Source organism: Anolis sagrei, chromosome 1 (assembly GCF_037176765.1).
Source record: "Anolis sagrei isolate rAnoSag1 chromosome 1, rAnoSag1.mat, whole genome shotgun sequence".
Lineage (NCBI taxonomy): Eukaryota > Metazoa > Chordata > Lepidosauria > Squamata > Dactyloidae > Anolis > Anolis sagrei.
Window position 1 is genome coordinate 62,060,450 of NC_090021.1, and position 22,591 is coordinate 62,083,040.

The following is a 22,591-nucleotide window of genomic DNA, read 5'->3' on the forward strand; positions in this document are numbered from 1 at the left end:
AGGATTGATTTCTGAAGATACAGGGAAAAGAAACAAAGCTGTTTCACAATACTCTGCTGCCACACTCAATCTCTCCAGAATAGTGCTGGATTGCCCATTATAGTAGTTTTATACATAAAATACAGTTGAATTCAATATGCAACTCCACAGGGCTATTGATTGATTGATTATGTTTTTATCCCTTTTATTCCAAGAAGCTAAGCATGGCATATAAGATCGTCCTCATACCCTGTTATCCTCCTAATAGCCCTGTCTTAGACTGAGAGATAGCCTGGTTGAAGCTTACTCAAAGCTTAGTGGAGACTGGAAATTGATTTTGCATGTTGCCAGTCTGATGCTCCTCTGATGCCCTCTGATTGATAAGTATATTCACAGAAACCTTCCCTTATCCTTATTTTTGCAAAACACCTCTAGAAGAGCGTGGTAAATTTTAGGATTTTAGGAAACTGTATTTCATCTTAAGGCATTGTAAAAGTGAACTCCAATTAGCGGTTTTGGCCCCCAAAGATCAAGTACTATATAATATGTGTGCTGAATGAGTAAAATCATGGTTGTTATTGATAGAATAGTGTATCATTCAATTAAGAAGCATGAACTGCAGTCCAGTGCATGTAACAAAGAGCCTTTGGTATCAGCTGGGGTTTGGTTCCAGAACATCCATATGATATACAATGCTGTAGTACAATGGTGTTACTTTTATAAAATCAAGGTTTGTTATATATGTTCAGGCTGTAGATGGTTGAATCCATGGATATGACACTAATTGGACTCGGACTTGGATCTCAGTTCTAATGAGTACTGAGCCATGAAACCTACTGGATTAATTTGGGCTAGTTAATCTCTGGCTCATCTACCATAGAGTTGTTGTGACAATACTGTGGAGAAGAAACAGGCTATGTTTGCTATCTTGCACTCACTGTGGAAAAGATGGGAAATAAATATCATTTACCAGTTAATAAGCTAACCAACTGTCTTGCCTATGGGTGGCTTATGACTGCAATGAACATTTAGAACCAGTTCATTGGGTTACAGAACAAATAGCTGTTGCTTAGGTAAACTGACACTGCTGTCCAATGACATTATTATCTGCTTTGAGAAATTAGTTTAAGGGAGGATTCATTGACTAATGCCATGAAGTGATCAGATGGCAATTTTGTTGAAGAATACTTGCTCATGATGTTATCAGATATGGGCTCTCAATATGTTGTTTCTAATTTTGGAAAAAACAAACAATCAGGGAACTAAATGCTGAGAGAGACATAGCTGTTGTTTGGGCCACTCCAAGTTGCCAGGTGAACTTTGTGTTCTCATACACATACTTTGTGCCTGACAGGTAAGGGCAGAGTTGCACTAATCTGTGCTTAGTTTCGCTTTCAGTGCCACCAGTCCCACTACTGCAGCTGGAAAAATGCTGCACCAGAAATAACAGCGTGACCCTAGCCTGGAGGATGCCACCTTTCAGCCACAATCCAGTTGAAGGCTATATCTTGGAGCTTGACGATGGAGATGGTGGACAATTTCGAGTGAGACCTCTGTTTCTCCTCCATTTGCATGTGATGTTCTTAGATCAAATGCTTGTATAGTTAGTTCTAAATGAATGAACTGAAAAGGGAATTGAACCAAATTGTTACAAAAGAGTCCCTAGTGATAGGAACACAAGAAGTTGCCTTAACTATCCACTTCATCACATTCATTAAATACTACTGAGCCACCCACTGAAGAAACTGCAACCTACTGTGTTCATCATGTGACACAGGCTTCAAGTGTTGAGTAGTGATATCTTGATGTTTAAAAAGGGTTGCAAAGGATTATCTTTTTAGATGCGTTCTAAATTGGTTGCCAAGTGACTTTTTTTGTGTGTGCAAATTATCCGGATAGAGATGGGCAAAATGGCCAATTCTGTCATATGATTGTATTTGTTGTTCTCAGCTTTAAAATAATACAGTTATGCAATTTGTGGGAGAAACCAAAAAGGCCCCTTTGAGAAAAAGCTCCATCATTACCTTTTGCTCATGGAGGAGGGAAGATTGGCAGTATGTTGTGTTCTTTTTTGTCTCATGTACTTTCTGGGAACTTTCCTTCCTTCCTTCTCTATGTTGTGCAAGCCATGTGTTGCCTCCTCTTCCTCTCCTTCTTTCCTTCCTTCTTTCCCTTCCCTTTGGCCATCCTGATGGCCATCCTGGCTAATAATAATATAACAATAATAATAATAATAATAATAATAATAATAATCAAGACCTCAAAATCAAACTACGAAGGCTCTGGCATAAACCAGTACAGGGGGTCCCAGTGGTCGTTGGCGCACTGGGTGCCATGCCAAAAGATCTCAGAGGGCATTTGGAAACAATAAACAAAATCACGATCTGTCAACTGCAAAAGGCCACCTTACTTGGATCTGCACGCATCATTCGAAAATACATCACACAGTCCTAGACGCTTGGGAAGTGTTCGACTTGTGATTTTTTGATACAAAGTCCAGTATATAGATCTCATTTGCTGTGACATACTGTGCTTTTGTGTCAATAATAATAATAATGAAAATATGTTCCTAGTTTGCAAGTGTTATTTCCTGTTTAATTGTGTAGTCCTTACTTTGAAAGTAGTTGTTGTGCTCCAGAAACTTGGTTTTTTTTTTTTTTTTGCCCACAAACTGTGTTAAATTGATGGAGACTCTACAATATATTCAATCATTGAGAAACTAGAGCAAAATGTGGTATAACAGGATGTCCCTCCTGCGAAGTCAAAGTTTTTGCAGTTTATTAAACTTTTCCCATGTGTTTATGATAGAACCAATTAGGAAATGACATTTATAACCCAGAACAAAAATCATATTCCAGGAGAGGAGGTGTGTCTTTTCACAAAGAAAATAGGGGAGGGACAGTGGACAGGAACAACTCTCTACAATGTGATGGCAAATCAACTGAGAACTCAACCGAGATACTTTGCTAGTGTGTGATGGTGGTAGGAAAATCATCCATTTAATTTCAAGATGGAGTATGCCTGAGCTGTATGGTAGGTAATCTACTCTTCCAAACACTTGACATGTTCAGTGGGATGAAATCTTATGAGATTGTAGTCCACTGGTGCTGTCTACAGTCCCTAGAAGCAACTGATTTCAGGAAACAATTTGAGTTTACTGCTGTCATAATTTCTCAGCAAAAAGCAATCAGATGCAGTTTACATTCAAATTTGTGGTTATGACTAGTTCAAATAGACACAACTTTCTCCTTCCTTTTGTTGTTATTTAGGAAGTGTATGTTGGAAAGGAGACCCTATGCACTATTGATGGCCTTCATTTCAATAGTACTTACAATGCAAGAGTCAAAGCCTTTAATTCATCAGGAGTGGGCCCTTACAGCAAGACAGTTGTTTTACAGACTTCTGATGGTGAGTAATTTTAAAAATATGTATTACGATTCCCGTATTTGCAGCTGATGCATGCCTGAACTTACCATGGAACACTGAAACTGTGTATAATAGTGAACTCTATTGAAATGGCCAGCCATTATGAAGATGCTATAAAGTCACCCTGGAGGACCTAGAAAAATTCTAGGGAGGTAGCCACTGTAGGAAATTTCTTAGTCCTCCAGTTGACTCTATGGCAATTTCCAGAGGACGCACACCATAAAATTGCCTGAAAGACCTAGAAAATTTCTATAGAGGACATATTTTGTTGGATGCAAGTAAATAAAATTTAATTCGAGGTGGAATCTGCTGATCCTTCTGGATTCTGCTAGATTTTGGAACCACTCTTTCATAGTCCAAAACAAAATCCATGTGAACTGGTAGATCTTGATGTGTCTCTGTGGAAACTTCTGGGCTGGTGTATGGGTATGATAATATTGTACAAGAGGCACAGAAAATGTGTGCAATGAAACCAGTAGTGTAGTTGTTGTAGATGTTCTTGCAGTGATGCAATTCCCACCCAAAGAATCTCTTTTGGGGATACAGGAAGTAAAAGGGAATGTACAAATGAACAAATTAGAGTTAGAAAGGAAGGCAATAATTATTTCAGAAATAGAATTGTTAATAACAGAATTTGCTGTTGTTTGCCTTAGCTTCTGTGAATCTAGCAGTTTGAAAACATGCAAATTTGAGTAGATAAATAGATACTGCTTCTGTGGGAAGGTAACAGTGTTCCATGCAGCCAAGTGACCTTGGAGGTGTCTATGGACTCTTTGGCTTAGATGAGCACCAACCCCCAGAGTTGGGCACGACTGGACTTAATGTCAAGGGGAAACTTTTACCTTTACTTATAGCAAGAGACCTTGTTTGTTTTGCAGTAGTCTGGACCAGTCCTAAATTAAGATGTTTTTTTCCAATCTGTATATGAATGGATTACCAGGAAGAAGCATAAGTTTCTTTCTCTAATCACTACTTCCCTGGGTATTAATTTTCTTCCAGTAGACATAAACTCATTACCAAACCACAACATCTAGCAATATAAATATCAGCAGCTCTTTGGAAAATGGTGCTAGCCACAGAAATTCATAAACACGAGTTGGGCCACCTCTCCAAATACTTTGCCCTGATGGATACTTCCTTAGCTTAAGGCAGGATGGAAGATGACTTAGCAGAGTTTGCTTGCTGATTTCTTGCAATCCAAGAAACACTCAACTCTGGAACTCTGTTACTGTTCATGCAACATAAGCAGGAATTTAGAATAATTTTAATTTCAATTTAGAATAATTTTAGTATTTTAATGCTATTCAGGAATTTCACTGCTGAAAGTAAATAATGTATTTAACATAGAAAAGACATTGTTTTACATCAGCAGAAAAGCTATAACTTGCAGAAAAGTATAGAATGTGTTGGTATCTTCTTTTTTAAAAAATACACATTTCCATGAGTAAAATTAATTACTTTACTATATTATCAATCTGTGCTTCCATTTCTTAATATTTTGTAAGACATTAAACAGATTTGTAAAAATGGCTGTATCGAGATCTCAGAAAAATGATTTTGTGTGTGTGTGTGTGTCAGGAGCGACTTGAGAAACTGCAAGCCGCTTCTGGTGTGAGAGAATTTTCCGTCTGCAAGGACATTGCCCAGGAGATGCCTGGATGTTTTGATGTTTTACCATCCTTGTGGGAGGTGTCCCTCATGTCCCCGCATGGGGAGCTGGAACTGACAGAAGGAGCTTATCCCCACTCTTCCCAGATTTGAACTTCTGACCTATCAGTCTTCAGTCCTGCTGGCACAAGGGTTTAACCCATTGATTAAGGTTGTGCTTTTGGAAATTGTGCATAGCTCCATATAGGGCTGATGCTTAAAAATCTTAGGCAGCTTCCCCAGAAGATGAGGTACATATCTAGATAAAATCATTTTCCCCATCTGTGACTTCTTTTTGATAGGATTATTTTTTAGCACAAGCTGGCATGTATATTTTTCTGTTTCTGAAGTCAAGTTAAGGGATGCATGTTTAGAGAAAATGGAATAACCCCAAAACTCATTTCATGTGCTTTTAAAGAGATCTGAAATCAGAAACGTTAAGTAGGTCACTGACAGAGATATCCATTGGTTTTCCAGTGTCCTCCTCCTCCTTCCCCAGTTTATGCCAGTGATGAATTGCAGAGCATCATTACATTTTTTCTTCTTTTGTGGAAGTAATATCTTAGCTGTGTCTTATAAAATATGAATTCTAATTCATACCTCAGTTCCCATGTAATTACACTTGCTACCCATAAAGTCAGCCAAAGAAATTAATCTTGATTAATGGTACTTAACTTTCTATGAATCATAAAACAGATGTTAATTTGATTCTCTCTTTCTTATTAATGTTGCTAAACTATGCCAGGAAAAAAAAAACATTTTCCCTAAAGATTCTTACTTTAAAAGCCTGTAGACAATAAAGTCTATAATAACCATAGCCACTAATAAACTACAATATTTCTCCAAAACATCCAAGCATGAGTTAAGGGATAATTTATAACTAATTCCCAGTATGAACAACATGAGACTCTGAGATGGAAATCTGCCCCAAAGCATAATGTTCATTACTTATGTAATGCAACTTGGATGTTGAGCATCATGTTACAAATGTAATTGCTCAGGATAGAAATATGTATTCTAATGATGGTTGCCAGATCTCAGAGCTTGGCCCATAATCTCCGGTTTTTGTGAGCCACCTCCAGGTGGGAGACATTCTCTATTTTTGGTGGACTCAGTTCCAGGCTAGAAAATAATAGACAGAAAATATTAATGCTCATTTTACCATACATACTAACATCCACTTTGGCACACATTGGTAGAAGGTACATGATAATTTTCTTCTTAACCAGTGTTCTGTTGCGTGCTGGACCTGTAACAGCTGTACTTTTCTATAGGATGTATACTTTAAGCCCAGCGGGAAGCCAGGGGTGCCTCAAAGAGAGGTTCTCAGGGATTTTTTTTGAAGTAATGGTCTTTAGAGTCTTTAATGATGCAACAAAGTCTTTATTATGGAACAAACAACAAATCTTCAATGGTTCAAACAACACTTCAAGGCTTTCTTAGACTAGTCCTCAATGGACTGGCATCTGACTTTGATTAACTAAACTTTCTCTGTAGGAAAACCCTTTTTAACCTCTCCCAGGCTGCTTTCTATCTATGCCTCATTGGTGTGGGACCTACTACCGATTCCAAGTGCGTCTGGGTATCGAGTAGACCTACCAGCCGGGGCTTGAAGTTATTTCAGCTGGAGTTCCGTGGATCTGTAACGCTGTTCTCCCTTCGAGAATTCTTATAAACTTCAGGGCTGTTCCCTCTGATGTTGTGAAGCTGAGAGGCTGTGAGCTCTCAGCCAGAGCCTTGGGACCTTTTCCCTGGAATTTCTGTTTCTGTTTCCCTGGATGTTCTTGAGAGAATAAGCTTTTCTACAAGACGAGCTGGTCTACGTCCTATAGTTTAGCTTCCTTATGTGAGACTGCCCAAAAAATGACTCCTTTCCCTCCCAGAGCCCTGAACAAGGGGCGGAACCAAAGCTTAATTATGATGGACAGGAGGCCTGCCCTTATGACTGCAAACAGATAACAGAAAGAAAATAAAGTTGGAGTTCCTGGTACAGCCGTACCAGCACAACCAGTGGTTCCCAACCTCTTCCTCCTCCTCCTCCTCCTCCTCCTCCTCCTCCTCCTCCTCCTCATCTTTATTGGTGGGCTGCCCTCTCTCCCTGAAGGGACTCAGGGCAGTTTACACACAAAAAGGCAAACATTCAATGTCTCAGGTGAGTACTAACACATCAAAAATAATACTTATACATAATAAAGCATAGTCATAACAGTAGACTTACAACCTGTGGTCTATGGACCACCAGCGGTCTGCAAGAACGAAAATATGGTCCATGGCCTCACCAGTACTACACCATTGCCTCGAAACCATGCCACAACGAGAGTGACTGGTCTTGCGAAACCCTCTTATAGTGCCAAGGCAACGGGGATGTCAGGAGAGGAGAGGCTGACTACCCACAAAAGATCACATCAGCTCTAGATTATTAAATATGGTTTTCTGTGGGTAAGCTGATGATGACTACTGGGTGGTATACGTTCTGTATCAGAAACTAGACCTAATGTGGTCTAGCCAATGCAATTTTCTGAAACAGCACCTCAAATAACCAAACTGACTCTAAAGTTGACCAAAAACTGATTTGTAACCCTTTTGGACCAGGCTGTGGTGCAGTTGACTAGGAGTCAGCTCCATTAAATCACCACCAAAAAGTCGTGAGTTTGAAGCCGGTCCAGGTTGGAGTAAGCTCCCAACCATTTGTCTAGCTTGCTGTCGACCTTTGCAGCCCGAAAGACAGTTGCAGGGTGAGAAGCGCAGAATATAAATACTGTAAATAAATAAATAAAAATAAATAATGTTGGAGAGTGGTGCCTGGCTACTCTCCAACATTATTTATTGTCCCTTCAGGGAGAGAGGGCAGCCCACCAATAAAGTCCCTTCAGGGAGAGAGGGCAGCCCACCAATAAAGATGAGGAGGAGGAGGAGGAGGAGGAGGAGGAGGAGGAGGAGAGTGGTTTGCTACCGGACACAATTCAAGGTGCTGGCTTTGGCCTATAAAGCCCTAAATGGTCCCAGCCCAATTTACCTGTCTGAACGCATCTCCCTTTACGAACCACTGCAGAAACTAAGATCTTCTGGGGAGGCCCTGCTCTCCATCCCACCACCATCACAGGCACATTTGGCGGGGATGAGAAACAGGGCCTTCTCAGTGATTGCCTCCTGGTTATGGAACTCCCTTCCTGGCAATATTAGATCAGCCCCTCCCTCCTGTCCTTCAGGAGGATGGTGAAGACCTGGCTGTGGGACCAAGCCTTTGAGAAAGTGCAATGAGGCAAAATTGTGTCCTGAGAAGGTTTTAAAGCAACTTTTAATGTGGATATAAGTTATTTTAATGTTTGTATATATTTATGGCTTTATGTCCCGGCATTGAATATTTGCATATATATGTTGTGCTCCGCCCTGAGTCCCCTGCAGGGTGAGAAGGGCAGAATATAAATGTTTTAAATAATAAATAAATAAAGTCTTCCCTGCTCAAGTGATCCCTGGTCAAAAAAAGGTTGGGAACCACTGTTCTTAACACTTGAAAAATATGTTTAATGTGACCAAGTTATGCTATTTCTCTGGACTACATAGACAGCATGGCATCTTAGGTTCTATAAAATGTTAACAGAATACATTTAATCTTTGGGTAATGACAACAATGGGACCTGAATGAAATTTGTGTATTGATTGTACAGTATTTATATCTTACCTTTCTCCCATTATGAAACGCATGGCAGCTAAATCGTAATTGATTTTCTTCATTCACTAATAGGTTTCTTGGAGAAAACGTATTAAACTAGTCTTTGTTGCTGCATCCATCCAATGTGCAAACTCTTTTTTTCTTTCTTTCTGTTTAGTGGCTTGGTTTACATTTGATCCCTGCTCGGCCCACAGGGACATAGTTCTTTCTAATGACAACCAGACAGCAACTTGCAGTAGCTATGATGACCGTGTTGTCCTGGGCACAGCTGCTTTCTCAAAGGGAGTCCACTACTGGGAACTGCATGTAGACCGTTATGATAACCACCCAGACCCAGCCTTTGGAATTGCGAGGATCAACGTTGTCAAGGACATGATGCTGGGCAAAGACGACAAGGCATGGGCAATGTATGTTGATAACAATCGCAGCTGGTTCATGCACTGTAATTCTCACACCAATCGGTAAGCATTTCTTAAGTTCTTCTCATACTTAGGTACAATTCCGTTTCATTTCTATGGAACCATGTAATTAAATAGGCTCCAGCAAATTCTCTCTCTCATCACTCGAAGAACATGCCAGAAATTCCTGTTGCTCGCAACCTCTCTCTTTAATGAGTAGCTTACTGCTCTGAAGATCAGTTGACATCTCTTGACATGACAGCTATGAGCCAAAGTGAATATGACATTAACTCAGATCTTCCTCACTAACATACAAGTGAAGATACTGGGTAAGGATCCGGGGGGGGGGGGGGAGTGCAAAACGCCTCCTACCCACTTACCTCCTTGCAGCCTATCTCCTATCACATCAACCAAACTGCTATTCAGGAAGGAAACTTGGCTGCACGATGATGATGTCTCAGGTCTGTCATGAACTGAACCATTTGATTTGTTGTTCATTGAGAAATTACCCCTATTTACCTATGAATAAAAATCTATTCTGTGACATGATGACATTTCAGTAATGGAAGGGGAGGATTAATATCATTTTTTAAACCATGTCAGAAGCAAATTGAGAATAGTTATAATGTTTGGAAAAAAACCCCACAAACAAAGTTAAAAACTTGGCATTATGCTAAATTTCCTTTGACCAGAAGCTGGCTACTTCAAATGTCTTTGGTGTTGCTGTAAGAATGTCCTCCATTGTGCATGTGGCAGGGCTCATACTGCATTGTAGTAGATGGTCCGTGGTTTGCTCTTCTCCATACTTGCATGTTGCAGACTCCACTTTATAGCCCCATGTCTTAAGATTGGCTCTGCATCTTGTGGTGCCAGAGCACAGCCTGTTCAGTGCCTTCCAAATCACTCAGTCTTCAGTGAGCCCAGGAGGGAGTTTCAGTCTTCGGTATGCCAAGGAGGGGTTTTAGCCTGCCACTTTTTGATTCTCGCTTGCTGGGGTGTTCTTGTGAGTATTAGGAAGCTATTTTTTTATTTCAATCATTGGCATGCTGGCTGATATCCGAACAGAGGATGGGGTGAAGATGTCAATGCCTTGGGCCTTTTATTGCTGGCTCCTACTTCTTGGTGGATATCAGATTGTGCAATACCGGCGAAGCAGTATAATTTATCTAGCGGTGTTAGGCGTAGATAGCCTGTGATAATGCGGCATGTGTGTATATATGTATGTATCACACACATACAATTTAACAAAACAGAAATAAAAAAATCATATGTCATCACCTTTGTCCCCTACTTGTATCCATCCCTTTCCCACTATTTGCCCCTCCTGTTCACTCTCCCCCCTCTTGGAACAGTCATACATTTCCTTTATTGTTCGTTCTGTTTGTTTAATTGTAAGGATAGTCTGCTTTAATTTCTTATATGTTGCTCTGATCCTTGGCTATCAGTTTTCCCCATGTCCCTTCCCATTTCCCCTGGGCTATCCATTGGTATATTTATTTTTCCTATTCATGATGTAATCTTGAAGCATATAGTCCACTAAATATTGGTAGCATTTTTGTATGTCCCTTTTTTATGTTCTTTCCATCCAAGGGCAACTGTAGTTTGGGCCGCAGCTAGCATATATTTAGTCATCTCGGCCCAATCTTTATTGCCACTTTTCTCATCCACTTTTAGGGGGAAAAGAACTGTTTGTTATTCAACCCTATTTTTTTTTGCTCTAATAATTCCTCCATTTCCCCCTTTATTTTTCTATAGAATTCTTGTACCTTGGCACAGTTCCACCACATATGGATAAATGTTCTAGTTTCCCCACATTCATGCCAACAGCTTTTAGATGTTCTTTTTGTAATATGGACTATTTGCTGGAGGCCCTATATCATTTCATCAGTATTTTCCATTGCATTTCTTTGATCTTTAAATATTTAAGTTTTTTTTATTGAATTTATGCACAGTTCTAAGTCCTTCTGGTTACAGTCTATTTCCTCTTTCTATACTTCTAACAGGGTGGGTTTCAAATGATATTGGTTATCTATTAGTTTGTTGTATGTGAATCCCATAATTCTTTTCCTTTTCTCAGTTTTCCATTGTAATATTTGATCTAAATGATCTTTTGCAACATTCTGTGCCGTAACAAACAATTACTTGACCCACATTTGTTTCCTAACTCCCTCCAGTCACATTGGGTTTTACTTTTGGGAAGCAAAAGCACAAGTAATAAAGTAGTATGAATTATGAAAACAGTTCTTTGTAATTTGTATTCCATGGAACAACAGACCAAAAGAGGAATAGTGTGATATAGTAGTTTGACTGTTTGGCTACGACTCTGGAGACTAGGGACTTCTTCACAGGAACTTCTAAATAGCCCCACTTTTGCATGGGACTTGGATGCGGCTTGCCAAGCATTATCAGATGACACTCGATAGGCTCAGCCCACATTCCTCCCAAAATGTAGGGGAAGCATCAGAAGACGCTTCATCCTTCACCATGGGTGGGAAAGTGTTTTTCGGGTAGCTCCAATGGAGGTACCCACACTTTCATTGCCTTTTCCCCATATGATGGGGGAAAGGGCGGCGGGGCAACATGCGGTGCCACGTGTTCCTGCCCTTTCTCCCATTTGATGGTGACAGGGACAAGGTGCTAACATGCCAATGTGCCCTGTCCCATCCACACCATGTGATGGGGAAGGAGGGAGGGTGCATGGGGCACCACCAGGCACCCCACACACCTTCTCTCTTGTCGACGACTGCTGGTGCAACGGCCCAGTGGGTCATGTGAATAAGTCCTAAAGTTTGAATCCCTGCTCAGACATGGAAATCACTAGAAATCACTGTGTGGCTTTGGGCAAGGCACACTTCCTCAGCCTCAGAGGAAGGCAAAAGCATCACCTGCTCTGCACATCTCTTCTCAAGAAACTATAAGTTCATCTTACACCATAAACTGGAATTGATTTGAAGGCACAATGCAAGAAATATGCAAGATGAAAAGAGTTCTTACTAGCTTGCATTCCATGAAAAAAATGTGAACTATGCAAACATATAAAGAATCATTCAATTTTCTCACTACCTTTGGGATGTTTTAAAAAATTGACTGATAATAATTTCCCCCTACAACAAATAACCTCAAAAGCATTAATCTCTGACCTTTTCAAAAGCTGGTTAGATTTAGATCAGAGACAATGTTAATCTCTACTAAATTTAGAAGGCTTTGATACAGCCTTCCCTTCCCAACCTGTTGTAATCTAAATGTGTTGAATTCCTCCTCCCATAACAGAGGGCACAGGCTACGCAGCATTTGGGCTACTTGCTTTCTAGCAAGATGATGCCACACACATTCAGTGTCCTAGAAACCTATTTTATAAATATGCCCACAAGCATATTTGATTTGAGGGGCATAATCTGTTTTGTAAAATTGTATAAGAGCTTAGGGGAAGGGATTGTATGGAGATTGCCCAAGGGAAACACTTATTTTTTCAGCTTAATTTTCATTCAAATTATATGTCATACAAATACAAAGAAATCTACTTGTATATGTTACACAAGATGACTCCAAGGTTATCACAGAAACAATTGAGTATGTTAAAAATACTATGATTTTGCTTAAGGCAATAGATAATTCCATCTGATGAGCATAGAGGCTGTATGCCATGATTTCTTGGTCCACAGATGACCTTTGTGGCTTTGAAAAATCCCTGAGCATCATAGGTATCTGCCAGGTGTTGGATTTCTTCAGCCTTCTTTGTCCACCAGTTGTTCTTGAGTTCTCTTGTCCTTTTTTGGACCTCAGCTTTTGCACTGGTGTAGATATTTTTCTTAGCAGCACAGTTGATGTCTCTCTACCATGTTTGGAAGGCTTTCCTTTTCTTGTCAATTAGCTGTTGGATCTCATTGTCATTTTTGTCAAACCAATCTTGATGTTTCTTGGTTTGATATCCAATAGTTTCTTCTCAGGTTGTGATGATGGAGGTCTTCTGTTTGTTCCAATGTTCCTCAACATTTTTGGGGTGTTCTGTGGGTAGATGGTCCTTGAGTGCTGTTTGGAGAAGGGCTCGTCTGGAGGGCTCCTGAAGGGCTTGGGTGTTCATTTTGCGCCTTGTCTTTCTTCCTTGGAGTCTGCGCTTGGGGGCGATCTTGATAGCCATCGTGGATTGGATTAGCCTGTGGTCTGTCCAGCAGTCCTATAAAAGATCTGCAGCCAGGCTGGTATCAGGAGCTGGTATGAAGGAGCACACTACACCACTCCTGAGACAGCTCCACTGGCTGCCTGTCCGTTTCCAGGCCCAATTCAAGGTGCTTGTTCTAACCTACCTGGAACACTCCTGGTCGAGAATTGAAGTCCAGCAAGGAGACTCTAATTGCCACTCGGTCCCATTCGAAAATGCATTTACGCAAAACGATAGAAGGCTACTCAGAGGCAACTTCAGCACAGAGTAACTAAGATCAGCCTTATCCCTCCTAAACTTCAGGAAAGAGATATTTCTTTTCAATAAAGCCTTTAACTAAGACTTGTGCCATAAGAATGGGTTGAGATTTAAGGGTTACGACTATTTATTAAGGGGCTGATATGAGGGAAGTTGGTTTTATCGTATATGTATTTTTAGTTTGTTTTAACTTTTGCATTTTATGTTATATTGTTGATATTGTGTGTTTTATATACTGTAAATCACTTTGGGTCTGGCCGCGGAGTAAGGCGGGGTAGAAATATTTTAAATAAATAAATACATAAGTCTGCCCCCCCCCCCTTTTTCTCATTTCACCAGCTTTTAAATACTTTAAAATCAATTTGTACTGTTTTAAAAGAGGTGATCTGAACTGATGTTAAAATTGTACTGTTGGGTTATGCTTGATTTCGTTTATGAGGCACTTTGGTTCCTTGTTGCTGCCGGGTCTTCAAATCATTTCTAACGAATGGTGACTCTAACCTGGGGTTTTGAAGGGAGTGTGTGATTTGCCCAAGGTCATTCAGAGTGTTTCCTTGACCAAATGGGGAACTGAATTCTGTTCTGGAATCCAGTGCTAAAACCACAACACCATGCTGACTCTCTACTCTGAGAGAAGGAAGCCATATAAATGAAATAAATATATAAAGTACGTGAATAAGTAAGTAATTAAGTGAAGGGATCCATCCTATCATGTAAATACATAGCAAACACAGAAAGACTGTTTTGGCTGGTTAAACACATACACACCATCCATACAATGTTCAAACTTCAAGATAACAAACCAGCAGTTATTATAGTATAGCCAAGTAAATTGATCCATTTGTATTATTCGTACAATTATATAATTTGTGTCAAAGTTGCAAATACTGTATGAATAAAATCTTAAGAGCTACAGAAAATACCTTGTCAATTTAAAGACAAAGAGAAAAATTATAACTTCTCATCAATTATTGAAAAATGAAACAATGAATTGACAATTTTGGAGAATTGGGCCTGTAGAAGGCAATTTTCTACGCATTTAAATTTCCAAGAAAGTGAACCATCCTTTTTTTTTAGATTTGTCCATAAGAGCTTCAGTCTGACTCTTAATTCCAATTAGAGCAGACCTACACAATTGATGGTTTACATAAATGTAGGGTTTTTAGTCCACAATTGAATCAATGTTTCAACTCTAGTTGAGACCATCAACTTAATTTAGGTCAGCATTTTCCTTTTATTTTTCAGTCACAGAGATCATTATTCCGAATAAACTGAAGCATTATGTCGCCAGCTTAGTCATTTAAGTCAAACGGATATGAAAATGTTTTCTAATTTAAACAAAAATCTAATGACATCACTCACTATAATGCTTCTAAACTAGAGTATTTTCTAAGTTCCCATTATTCCTTACAGCAAAATAGTTTACAAACATTTGATTTTTAAAACCTAAAGCTGACTTGGTTTTACAGTGCACACAATGCTTGGACATGTCCGTCGATTTAAGAACTTACACATATAGATCCAACTTAACGAGCACATAGCCTGTTTATCCTATTTATTTGGATCAGCTGTCAAGCAGAGCATAGTGAACTAGCCAATGGTAGAATAGGAGTTAGCATATTGCCTTTTGGGTGCTGAGACATGAGATTATAAGGAAAATGAATAGGGAATTAAAAACAACAACAAATTCATTACCCACCTCTCCTTGCAGCTTGTGGCAGGGTAGAACAGGGTTTATACAGAGAGATAAAACACAAAGCTATTTGTGAGTATTTGTGGAAGGCATGGGATCGACCAGTTGACATAGCTACTCTTCCTTGCAAAGTTGGAAGTGACTGTTTCAGGGGGGTGAGGAAGTTAGGTATTTTGTGAAGCAGGAACAATACCTGTGCCTTATGTTTTATTTAACAACATTTATGTTTTATTTAACATCCTGTTTTCATTTTTGAGCATTGCTTCAAAACAGGTGCCTTTCTAATTGGGTGTTTTCATTCCACATCCAAAAGAACGAAAATTTTCAGACCATTGGTGGCAATGGGAGGGTTTCCCAGGCTCCCCTCCCCTCAGTTTTAGGGCTAGAGGGGTGAACATCACCACACTTGGAGGCATATCTACCACTTGTAGCCTGCCAATTTGGCCAGACTACTTCGAAGGTGACACTACGACACCTTTTCCCAACCTAATGACTGTTTTTCTTAAAAAATATTACAGATGTGATTTAACTAGTCCTGGAAATAGTGATTTAGAGGGCAGAACAAGGTAGGCCAGATACATAGAGAGATTGAAGGTTTGATAGAGAGATAATGGTTTTCAAAGGTGGAGAAATTATACTGAAGGCCAACAATTACTTTCCTTTGAAAAATGATTTTTTTTAAAAAAAATCAAGAGGCAAAATACAGATAGAAATATATCAGAAGTAGAAGTAAGGAATGCAAATATAGTACTAGAGGGGGAGGTAAAGAAAGTGATTTTAAGGGTTTTCCTGTTGGTTGAATTGCTATTATAGTAATATAATTATATTAATATCTTTCATAAGGCTTTTTAGGGATAGGAGGGGAAGGGAAGAGAAAACAAAATTAAGGTGGCCCTGACTAAGGCTCTGTAAGCCACCCAAAAATTTTAAAATATTTTAAAAGGAAAGGAAAGAGAAGAAAAGAAAGAACCTGAGCAGCAGGCAAAGAGATGTCCTTCTCCTCAAAGCCCTGTGTGTGTGCACCGATGCCAGGGGGCAATGTCCAGTGCAACGCACTCCCACCCATTCAAAACTCCCAGCCCCTTTTAATAAAAACAAAAATAAAGAAATCAAAATAAAGAGATCAAAAAGATGCCAGAAGCCAAGCACAAGCAGCCAAGCTAAAGCAAAATCAGTGGCTTGCTGGCAGCAAGGCAAGCAGGCACAGGAGTGAACTCCAGCACCGACAGACGTGCACCATGCAATGAGCACTTTGAGGGCAGTTGCCCAATAAATACCCTGAGCAATGCATGCCCACGTCACTAAATTCTTCTCCTCTGATTGGCCCAACTGGGCTCAGAGGTAAAGCAACACGGAAATACTCCCTGGATCATGATACGTGGCCCAAAAAGCAGGTGACCATATGGTTACTGTTACGACTTTCTTTTTCATTTCACTATTATTTTTGTACCGTGAGGGGTTGAACCATTTTGTGTAACCCAAATGAAACAGAATGAAAACACGAAATAAACAGATGAAATGGTAACCCATGACTACAAATCATCCCCTTTGCAGAATATAGGTGGAGTGATTTATAATTTTATACAAGACTCCCATTATTGTTGAAGTTAACAGGTTATAAAACCTCTTTACATGTTTTTTGCATGTAGACATGCAAAAATCATAGCTCTAAAAGGGTTACGAAATTGTTAGTCCCCACTGTAGAGAACACCGTTTTTTTTCTTTTTACATTTGTTGTAGACATACTTGAAACTGATGCTAAAAGTATGCCTTGTGTGTCAGATTGCAATTCTGTTGAAAAACTCCAGTGACATTAACAAAGTGTAAGTGCCTCTGGTCAATGCACATTTTCACTGGGTTTCTGCCTCGGTGCTTTTGTATACCATAGTGTTGGGTTGAATTAACTTCCCCGAGGGAAATGTGCATTAATGTCAACTTAGTCTTGCATGTAGTTGCTGGATCCATAATCATGGTTGGATCTTGCTATTGAAACAGCTGCCCCTGGCATCTTAACCTGTAAAAGGTTATTAACAACCAACACCAATACAGTGTAAGTGGTCTCTTGCCCCATATGTTCCTATTTCATTTAATTATGAGTTTTGCACAATGACCAGTTAGGTTAGTTTAGAAACACATACATCTTTCTCGTTGGCCTTCAATTAAAGCAACACAAATAGACCACATTACATTCCTGTAGGATTTGGAGATGGGGTGGGGTGTTTTATGTTTTAAATAGGTTTTCAATGTTCTAAACTTATTTTAAAATAATAATTGGTTTAGTTAGCTTTCTCACTCCCACCTCTTTTGCTCTTCAGAGTTGATTAGTAATAATGTTGCTGGTTAGGTTCAAAGCTCTACTTATGACAAGAGTAACTTATAAACTTATCAGACTGCTGTCAATATTCCTCTTCATTTGTGCATCTCAAAAATTAGAAAAAACAGGAGACGCTGAGAGTGAAAAAAAGCACCACTGCAGCTATTCCATTATCTTCCTGCCTTGCCATTGGTTTAATTGTGTATTGATGTTTATAATCTTCAGGTTTTATATTGTATATTGCATTGTTTGTCATTATGTCTTTGTTAAGAGAAAGTAGCATACAAGTGAAATCATAATACTATTACAATGTATTGCAATATTGATACTTCTACAAGATCACTTGGAGGATTTCCTTGGAGCCTCTTCACTTGGCCCAGGGGGGCCATACCACTGTGCTGGTAGTTGCCAGCAAGAGGGAAAGTGTGTGGGGTGCCTCGGGGTGCCCCGTGCACCCTCCTTCCTTTCCCCATTACATGGTGGGGAAAGGACAGGGCATGTTAGCACCCCATTCCCATCCCCATCATATGGGAGAAAGGGCAGCAACGTATGTTGTCCTGCACCCTTTCCTCCATCATATGGGATAGAAGAGTTGGAAGTGCTGAACAAATAAACAACAACATGAGGTAAATTGACTGATTGGGGTAAATTGTAGGGGTGATAAGGAAATATGATGTATATGCAGTGTTCCCTCACTACTTCGCAGTTCGCTTTTCGCGGACTAGCTGTTTCACAGGTTTTTGCCTCCCAGTTTATGAATGGTTGCCGTTGCCCAGAGCAGTGTTCTAATCCCGCCTCCTGGCAATGATGGAGTGTGGAAGGGGGTTTCACCCTCCCCCTTGGGAGAGAGGCAGCCAATCAAGAGAGACTGCAATGCAAAGCAGAGATAGCTAGCAAAAAAAAAGTGTGTGGTGCCTTTAAACCTCCCCTCGCTTCTGCCTCACCCTCAGAACTCGATATACATATATAGCATCCTTACTTCGCGGATTTTAACTTTCCATGGGTGGTCCTGGAACGTAACACTCGTGATAAGTGAGGGAACACTGTATTCAGTTTTATCATATTTATTTACTCTATTGTTATAAGTGTCTTATTTTAACTTACTGCATAGAGTGTAATCAAGTCTTATCAAGCCTTGTTGTTTGGTTTAGTATTGTGATATGGCCTAAAGGTTGATCAATAAAATGTATTATTATTTGAAACACAACAAGATGAGTCCACAGCAGACAAGATCACTCTTCTGGCTGTTGTACTGGATCACACGTCAGACACTTCCCAAGTGTCTAGGACTGTGTGATGTATCAGTGAATAATGCATGCAGATCTCGGTAAGGTGGCCTTCAGCAGCTGGTAGATGGTAATTTTGTCAGCGCCAATTGTGTTTAAGTGCAGGCCAAGGTCTTTAGGCACTGCACCCAGTGTGCCGATCACCACTGGGACCACCTTTACTGACTTGTGCCAGATTGTTTGCAGTTCGATCTTTAAATCCTCATATTGTATGTATTATATCAATATACCTACAAGATTAAAGCTCTATGCTAATGTACTTTTTGAAATTTCGAATGCACATGTGCTCCAGTCAATGTTGTTAGTATTGCTCAATTAGATCAATGCTTTGAATCGTATGGTTCAAATATAAAACTTGTGCTACAAGCATACCCTGTAGTTTTCATTGTTCTTGGTTTCTTTTATAGATGCTGGTTTTGTAGTTTTTTGGGGAGTATTTCAGCTATAATACCGTAGTATGGTCTGGTATGGGAAGAGGTCCATGGATGTGATACATGAGTTGCCACACTGGGTGACACCAGTCCTAGCTATGCCAGTGATTTCCCATACTTGCAAGGAGAAAGGACTATTGGGATTTTGTAGCACATGTCTGCAGTGTCATTTGCTCTACATGCTCGGCTCTGAGGTAGCAGGCTTCCTTCTCTGGATCTCTCCATCATTCATGAGTTTGACGATGCTGGAGATTATAGTACAGGTTTTGGAGATTAGAGAACATTCTTCCATATATAATTTACTTATTCAGTGCAAACCATATTAAGCATTGAAAAATTGATAAAAATCAAACCTGACATCCTGCAGTTCTGGCATTACATTTTAATGTAGACATTAAATCCAAGCACCAGCTATTTTTCATCAGTGCTAAACTCAATGCATTTGCTCTGTTTGCTGTTAGCTGCCATGAGTCCATATATCAGGATAAACAAAGTAAACAAACAGATCTGTGTCATATTCTTGTGTTGTTTTAACAGTTTATTTTAATGTACTTATATGTAATGATTTTATGATTTTTAACTAATTTTAATGTATGGTGTATATGATATTTGTATGTTTATGTTTGTTGTGGCATTGAATTATTGCCAACCTGGAAACCACTCTTGAGTCCCCTTCAGGGTGAGACAGAGTATGGTAAAACTACAGTAAATAAATAAATAAATAAATAAATATTTAATATGGAATAACCAAGATTTAAATTTTTGGAAAATTTGAATCTGATAGTTTCAAATTTGTGGGCAAATAGTGTGGGCAGATACCTGTGTAACAATTAGCAACTATTACATTGTTTTTATACGTATCAGTTCATAAGAACCCCCTGAAGAACAAAAAGAATAATAGAACACAAATTGATGGAAACATATTGGGGTAGCTGTGCTGGCTATGGTAAAATCCAAAATAGTTCTGTGGTTAACATCATCAACTTCCTTCTGTATGTGATGCTTAACATCTTAACTTGCTCAAGAAGCCAGTGAAACTTTGACATTTTGAATGATATATTGTATGCTTTAGGGATGATCCAATAAAACAGGGGTTCCTAACAAGGGGTCGAAGGAAAGATTTCAGTAGGTCTGTGAGTTTGAATTAGAAATAAAAGTATTGCATATATTTGTAAGTGAAGGAAATTTCAATATGCAATAGGAATATGTAATAACTTACAGTAAGGTAAAGGTTGTCCCCTGACATTAAGTCCAGCTGTGTCTGACTCTGGGGGTTGATGCTCATCTCCATTTCTAAGCTGAAGAGCCGGTGTTGTCTGTAGACACCTCCAAGGTCATGTGGCCGGCATGACTGTATGGAGCACCGTTACCTTCCCGCCTGAGCGGTACCTATTGATCTACTCACATTTGCATGTTTTCAAAGTTCTAGGTTGGCAGAAGATTTTATAATCTTTCTAACTCCCTGCAACCTTTTGGTCAACATGCTCAGCATCTCAGCGGTTTAACTCACTGCACCACTGGGGGCAGTACTGTTGTAGAAATTTCATATCACATTAAAGTTGTTGCATATTTTGAGAATTTGTTCAAACATATATTGCACCATGTTATGTTATCAGGTATTGAAATCGTGATAATGTTGTAAAATGTCACATTGCGTAATCCTAAAATTTAATTTGAAGACATGCCGATGCTGAGGGCCATTTGCTGATACATTCTGAGAAGGGATCCATGGCTTTCACCTGACGGGAAAAGGGGTTCATGGGACAAAAAAGATTGAGAAGCCGTGTAATAAAGGTTTTGCTTCTTTGTGCAACATAAATTGATGTCACTGACAAAGATGTTGTTGTCTCTTTGATTCATAGGACAGAAGGGGGTGTTTCTAAAGGTGCAACTGTGGGCGTTCTACTGGACCTCAACAAGCACACCCTGACATTTTTCATCAATGGGCAGCAACAGGGTCCTCCGGCATTTGAAAACGTGGAGGGTGTCTTCATGCCTGCATTAAGCCTCAACCGAAATGTGCAGGTAAATTTTTTTCTGGTGGATCCCAAGACAGTTGTATACAAGAAAAAAATGAGTTAAGAAATAAGTAATTACATTTACTCAAATAGCACAATTAGTCACAGAAGTTAGCCAGTCAGATTGACGCCGGACTTAGCGTGGACGATAAACCAGAGTGGTGGTTTTGTTGGTGGCAATGCTAAAATACTCCTGCATGATTCATAAAACTATCCCTCCAAGCTTTCCCTCTCCCTTCCTGCTCCTCCCCCTACCTCCCTCGCCATTTTTCCTGCATGACAGAAGAGACCTGAACTGAATGACTTCTGGGGTTCTTCTTCTCCTTCTTCTTCTTCTTCCTCTTCTTCTTCCTCTTCTTCTTCTTCTATTATTATTACTATTATTATTACTACTGCTACAAAGGCTGGGTGGCCATTTGTTGGGGTTGCTTTGCTTGTGCTTTTCCTGAATGGCAGAAGGGGGTTGGACTGGATGGCCTCTGTGGTTGTTCCTATTACTGCTGTTATTATTATGAAGTCTGGGTGGCCATCTGTTGGGGGTGCTTTGATTGTGTTTTTCTTGCATGGTAGAAGGGGGTTGGACTGGATGGCCTCTGGGGTGTTCCACCGAAATACTATTAAGTTTACGTTGGTTAAAATTGTTCTTCAAAAGTTTGCCCATGCCAGATATATATGCGATATGATATGATATGATATAATATAATATAAACCTTCTTGTGGTTCCATAATAGCTTTTGCTTCAAAAAGGGCTCCATGACTTTAAAAGTTTGAGAATCCCTAGATTAAAGTTTGCTCAAGTTATATCTTTCACTTTTTGCACATCTAATTTGATTTTCTTTTACTCTGAATTCAGATGTCTGACAATGGGATCAGGAAGGGTTTTGCATTAGTCACCTGGAGTAGAGAAGGGTCCTCAGATACTTCAGGGTTCTTCGAGAAAACTATTACAACCAAAATTTTAATCTTGGAGGAGGGGGCTTTGGGCATTGTGGAGAGGGGAAGAGAATTCCAACCTCTGGAAATACTTCCATATACATCTTATCTATCTATCTATCTGTCTGTCTATCTATCTATCTATCTATCCATCCATCCATCCATCCATCCATCTATCCATCCATCCATCCATCCATCCATGCACACACACCACATACGCAAAAGCACAAAATATACTTACATTTGTGCCCGTCTTCTTGTTTTTATTTACAAACATCTCAGTGCACAGGGATGGAGAGATTGTAACCTTTCCTTCCTACCAGCTGAGGTCCTGGGATCTCCCTCAATGCCAACAAGTTCCTACTCCTACTAATTC

General features: G+C 39.7%; 1 protein-coding gene across 4 annotated transcripts in view; it reads left to right on the forward strand.

Annotated features, from left to right (window-relative positions):
* TRIM67 (tripartite motif containing 67) overlaps window positions 1-22,591 on the forward strand; it is a 56,133-nt gene that overhangs the window by 24,031 nt on the left and 9,511 nt on the right. For 2 of the 4 annotated variants that reach the window (XM_060753783.2, XM_060753784.2), the window contains exons 6-9: window positions 1,366-1,523; window positions 3,249-3,387; window positions 8,883-9,186; window positions 21,127-21,289. In XM_060753783.2, coding sequence (XP_060609766.2) covers window positions 1,366-1,523; window positions 3,249-3,387; window positions 8,883-9,186; window positions 21,127-21,289 — 764 coding nt within the window. The remainder of the gene's footprint in view (window positions 1-1,365; window positions 1,524-3,248; window positions 3,388-8,882; window positions 9,187-21,126; window positions 21,290-22,591) is intronic. The other 2 variants (XM_060753785.2, XM_060753786.2) reach the window with 1 other exon arrangement.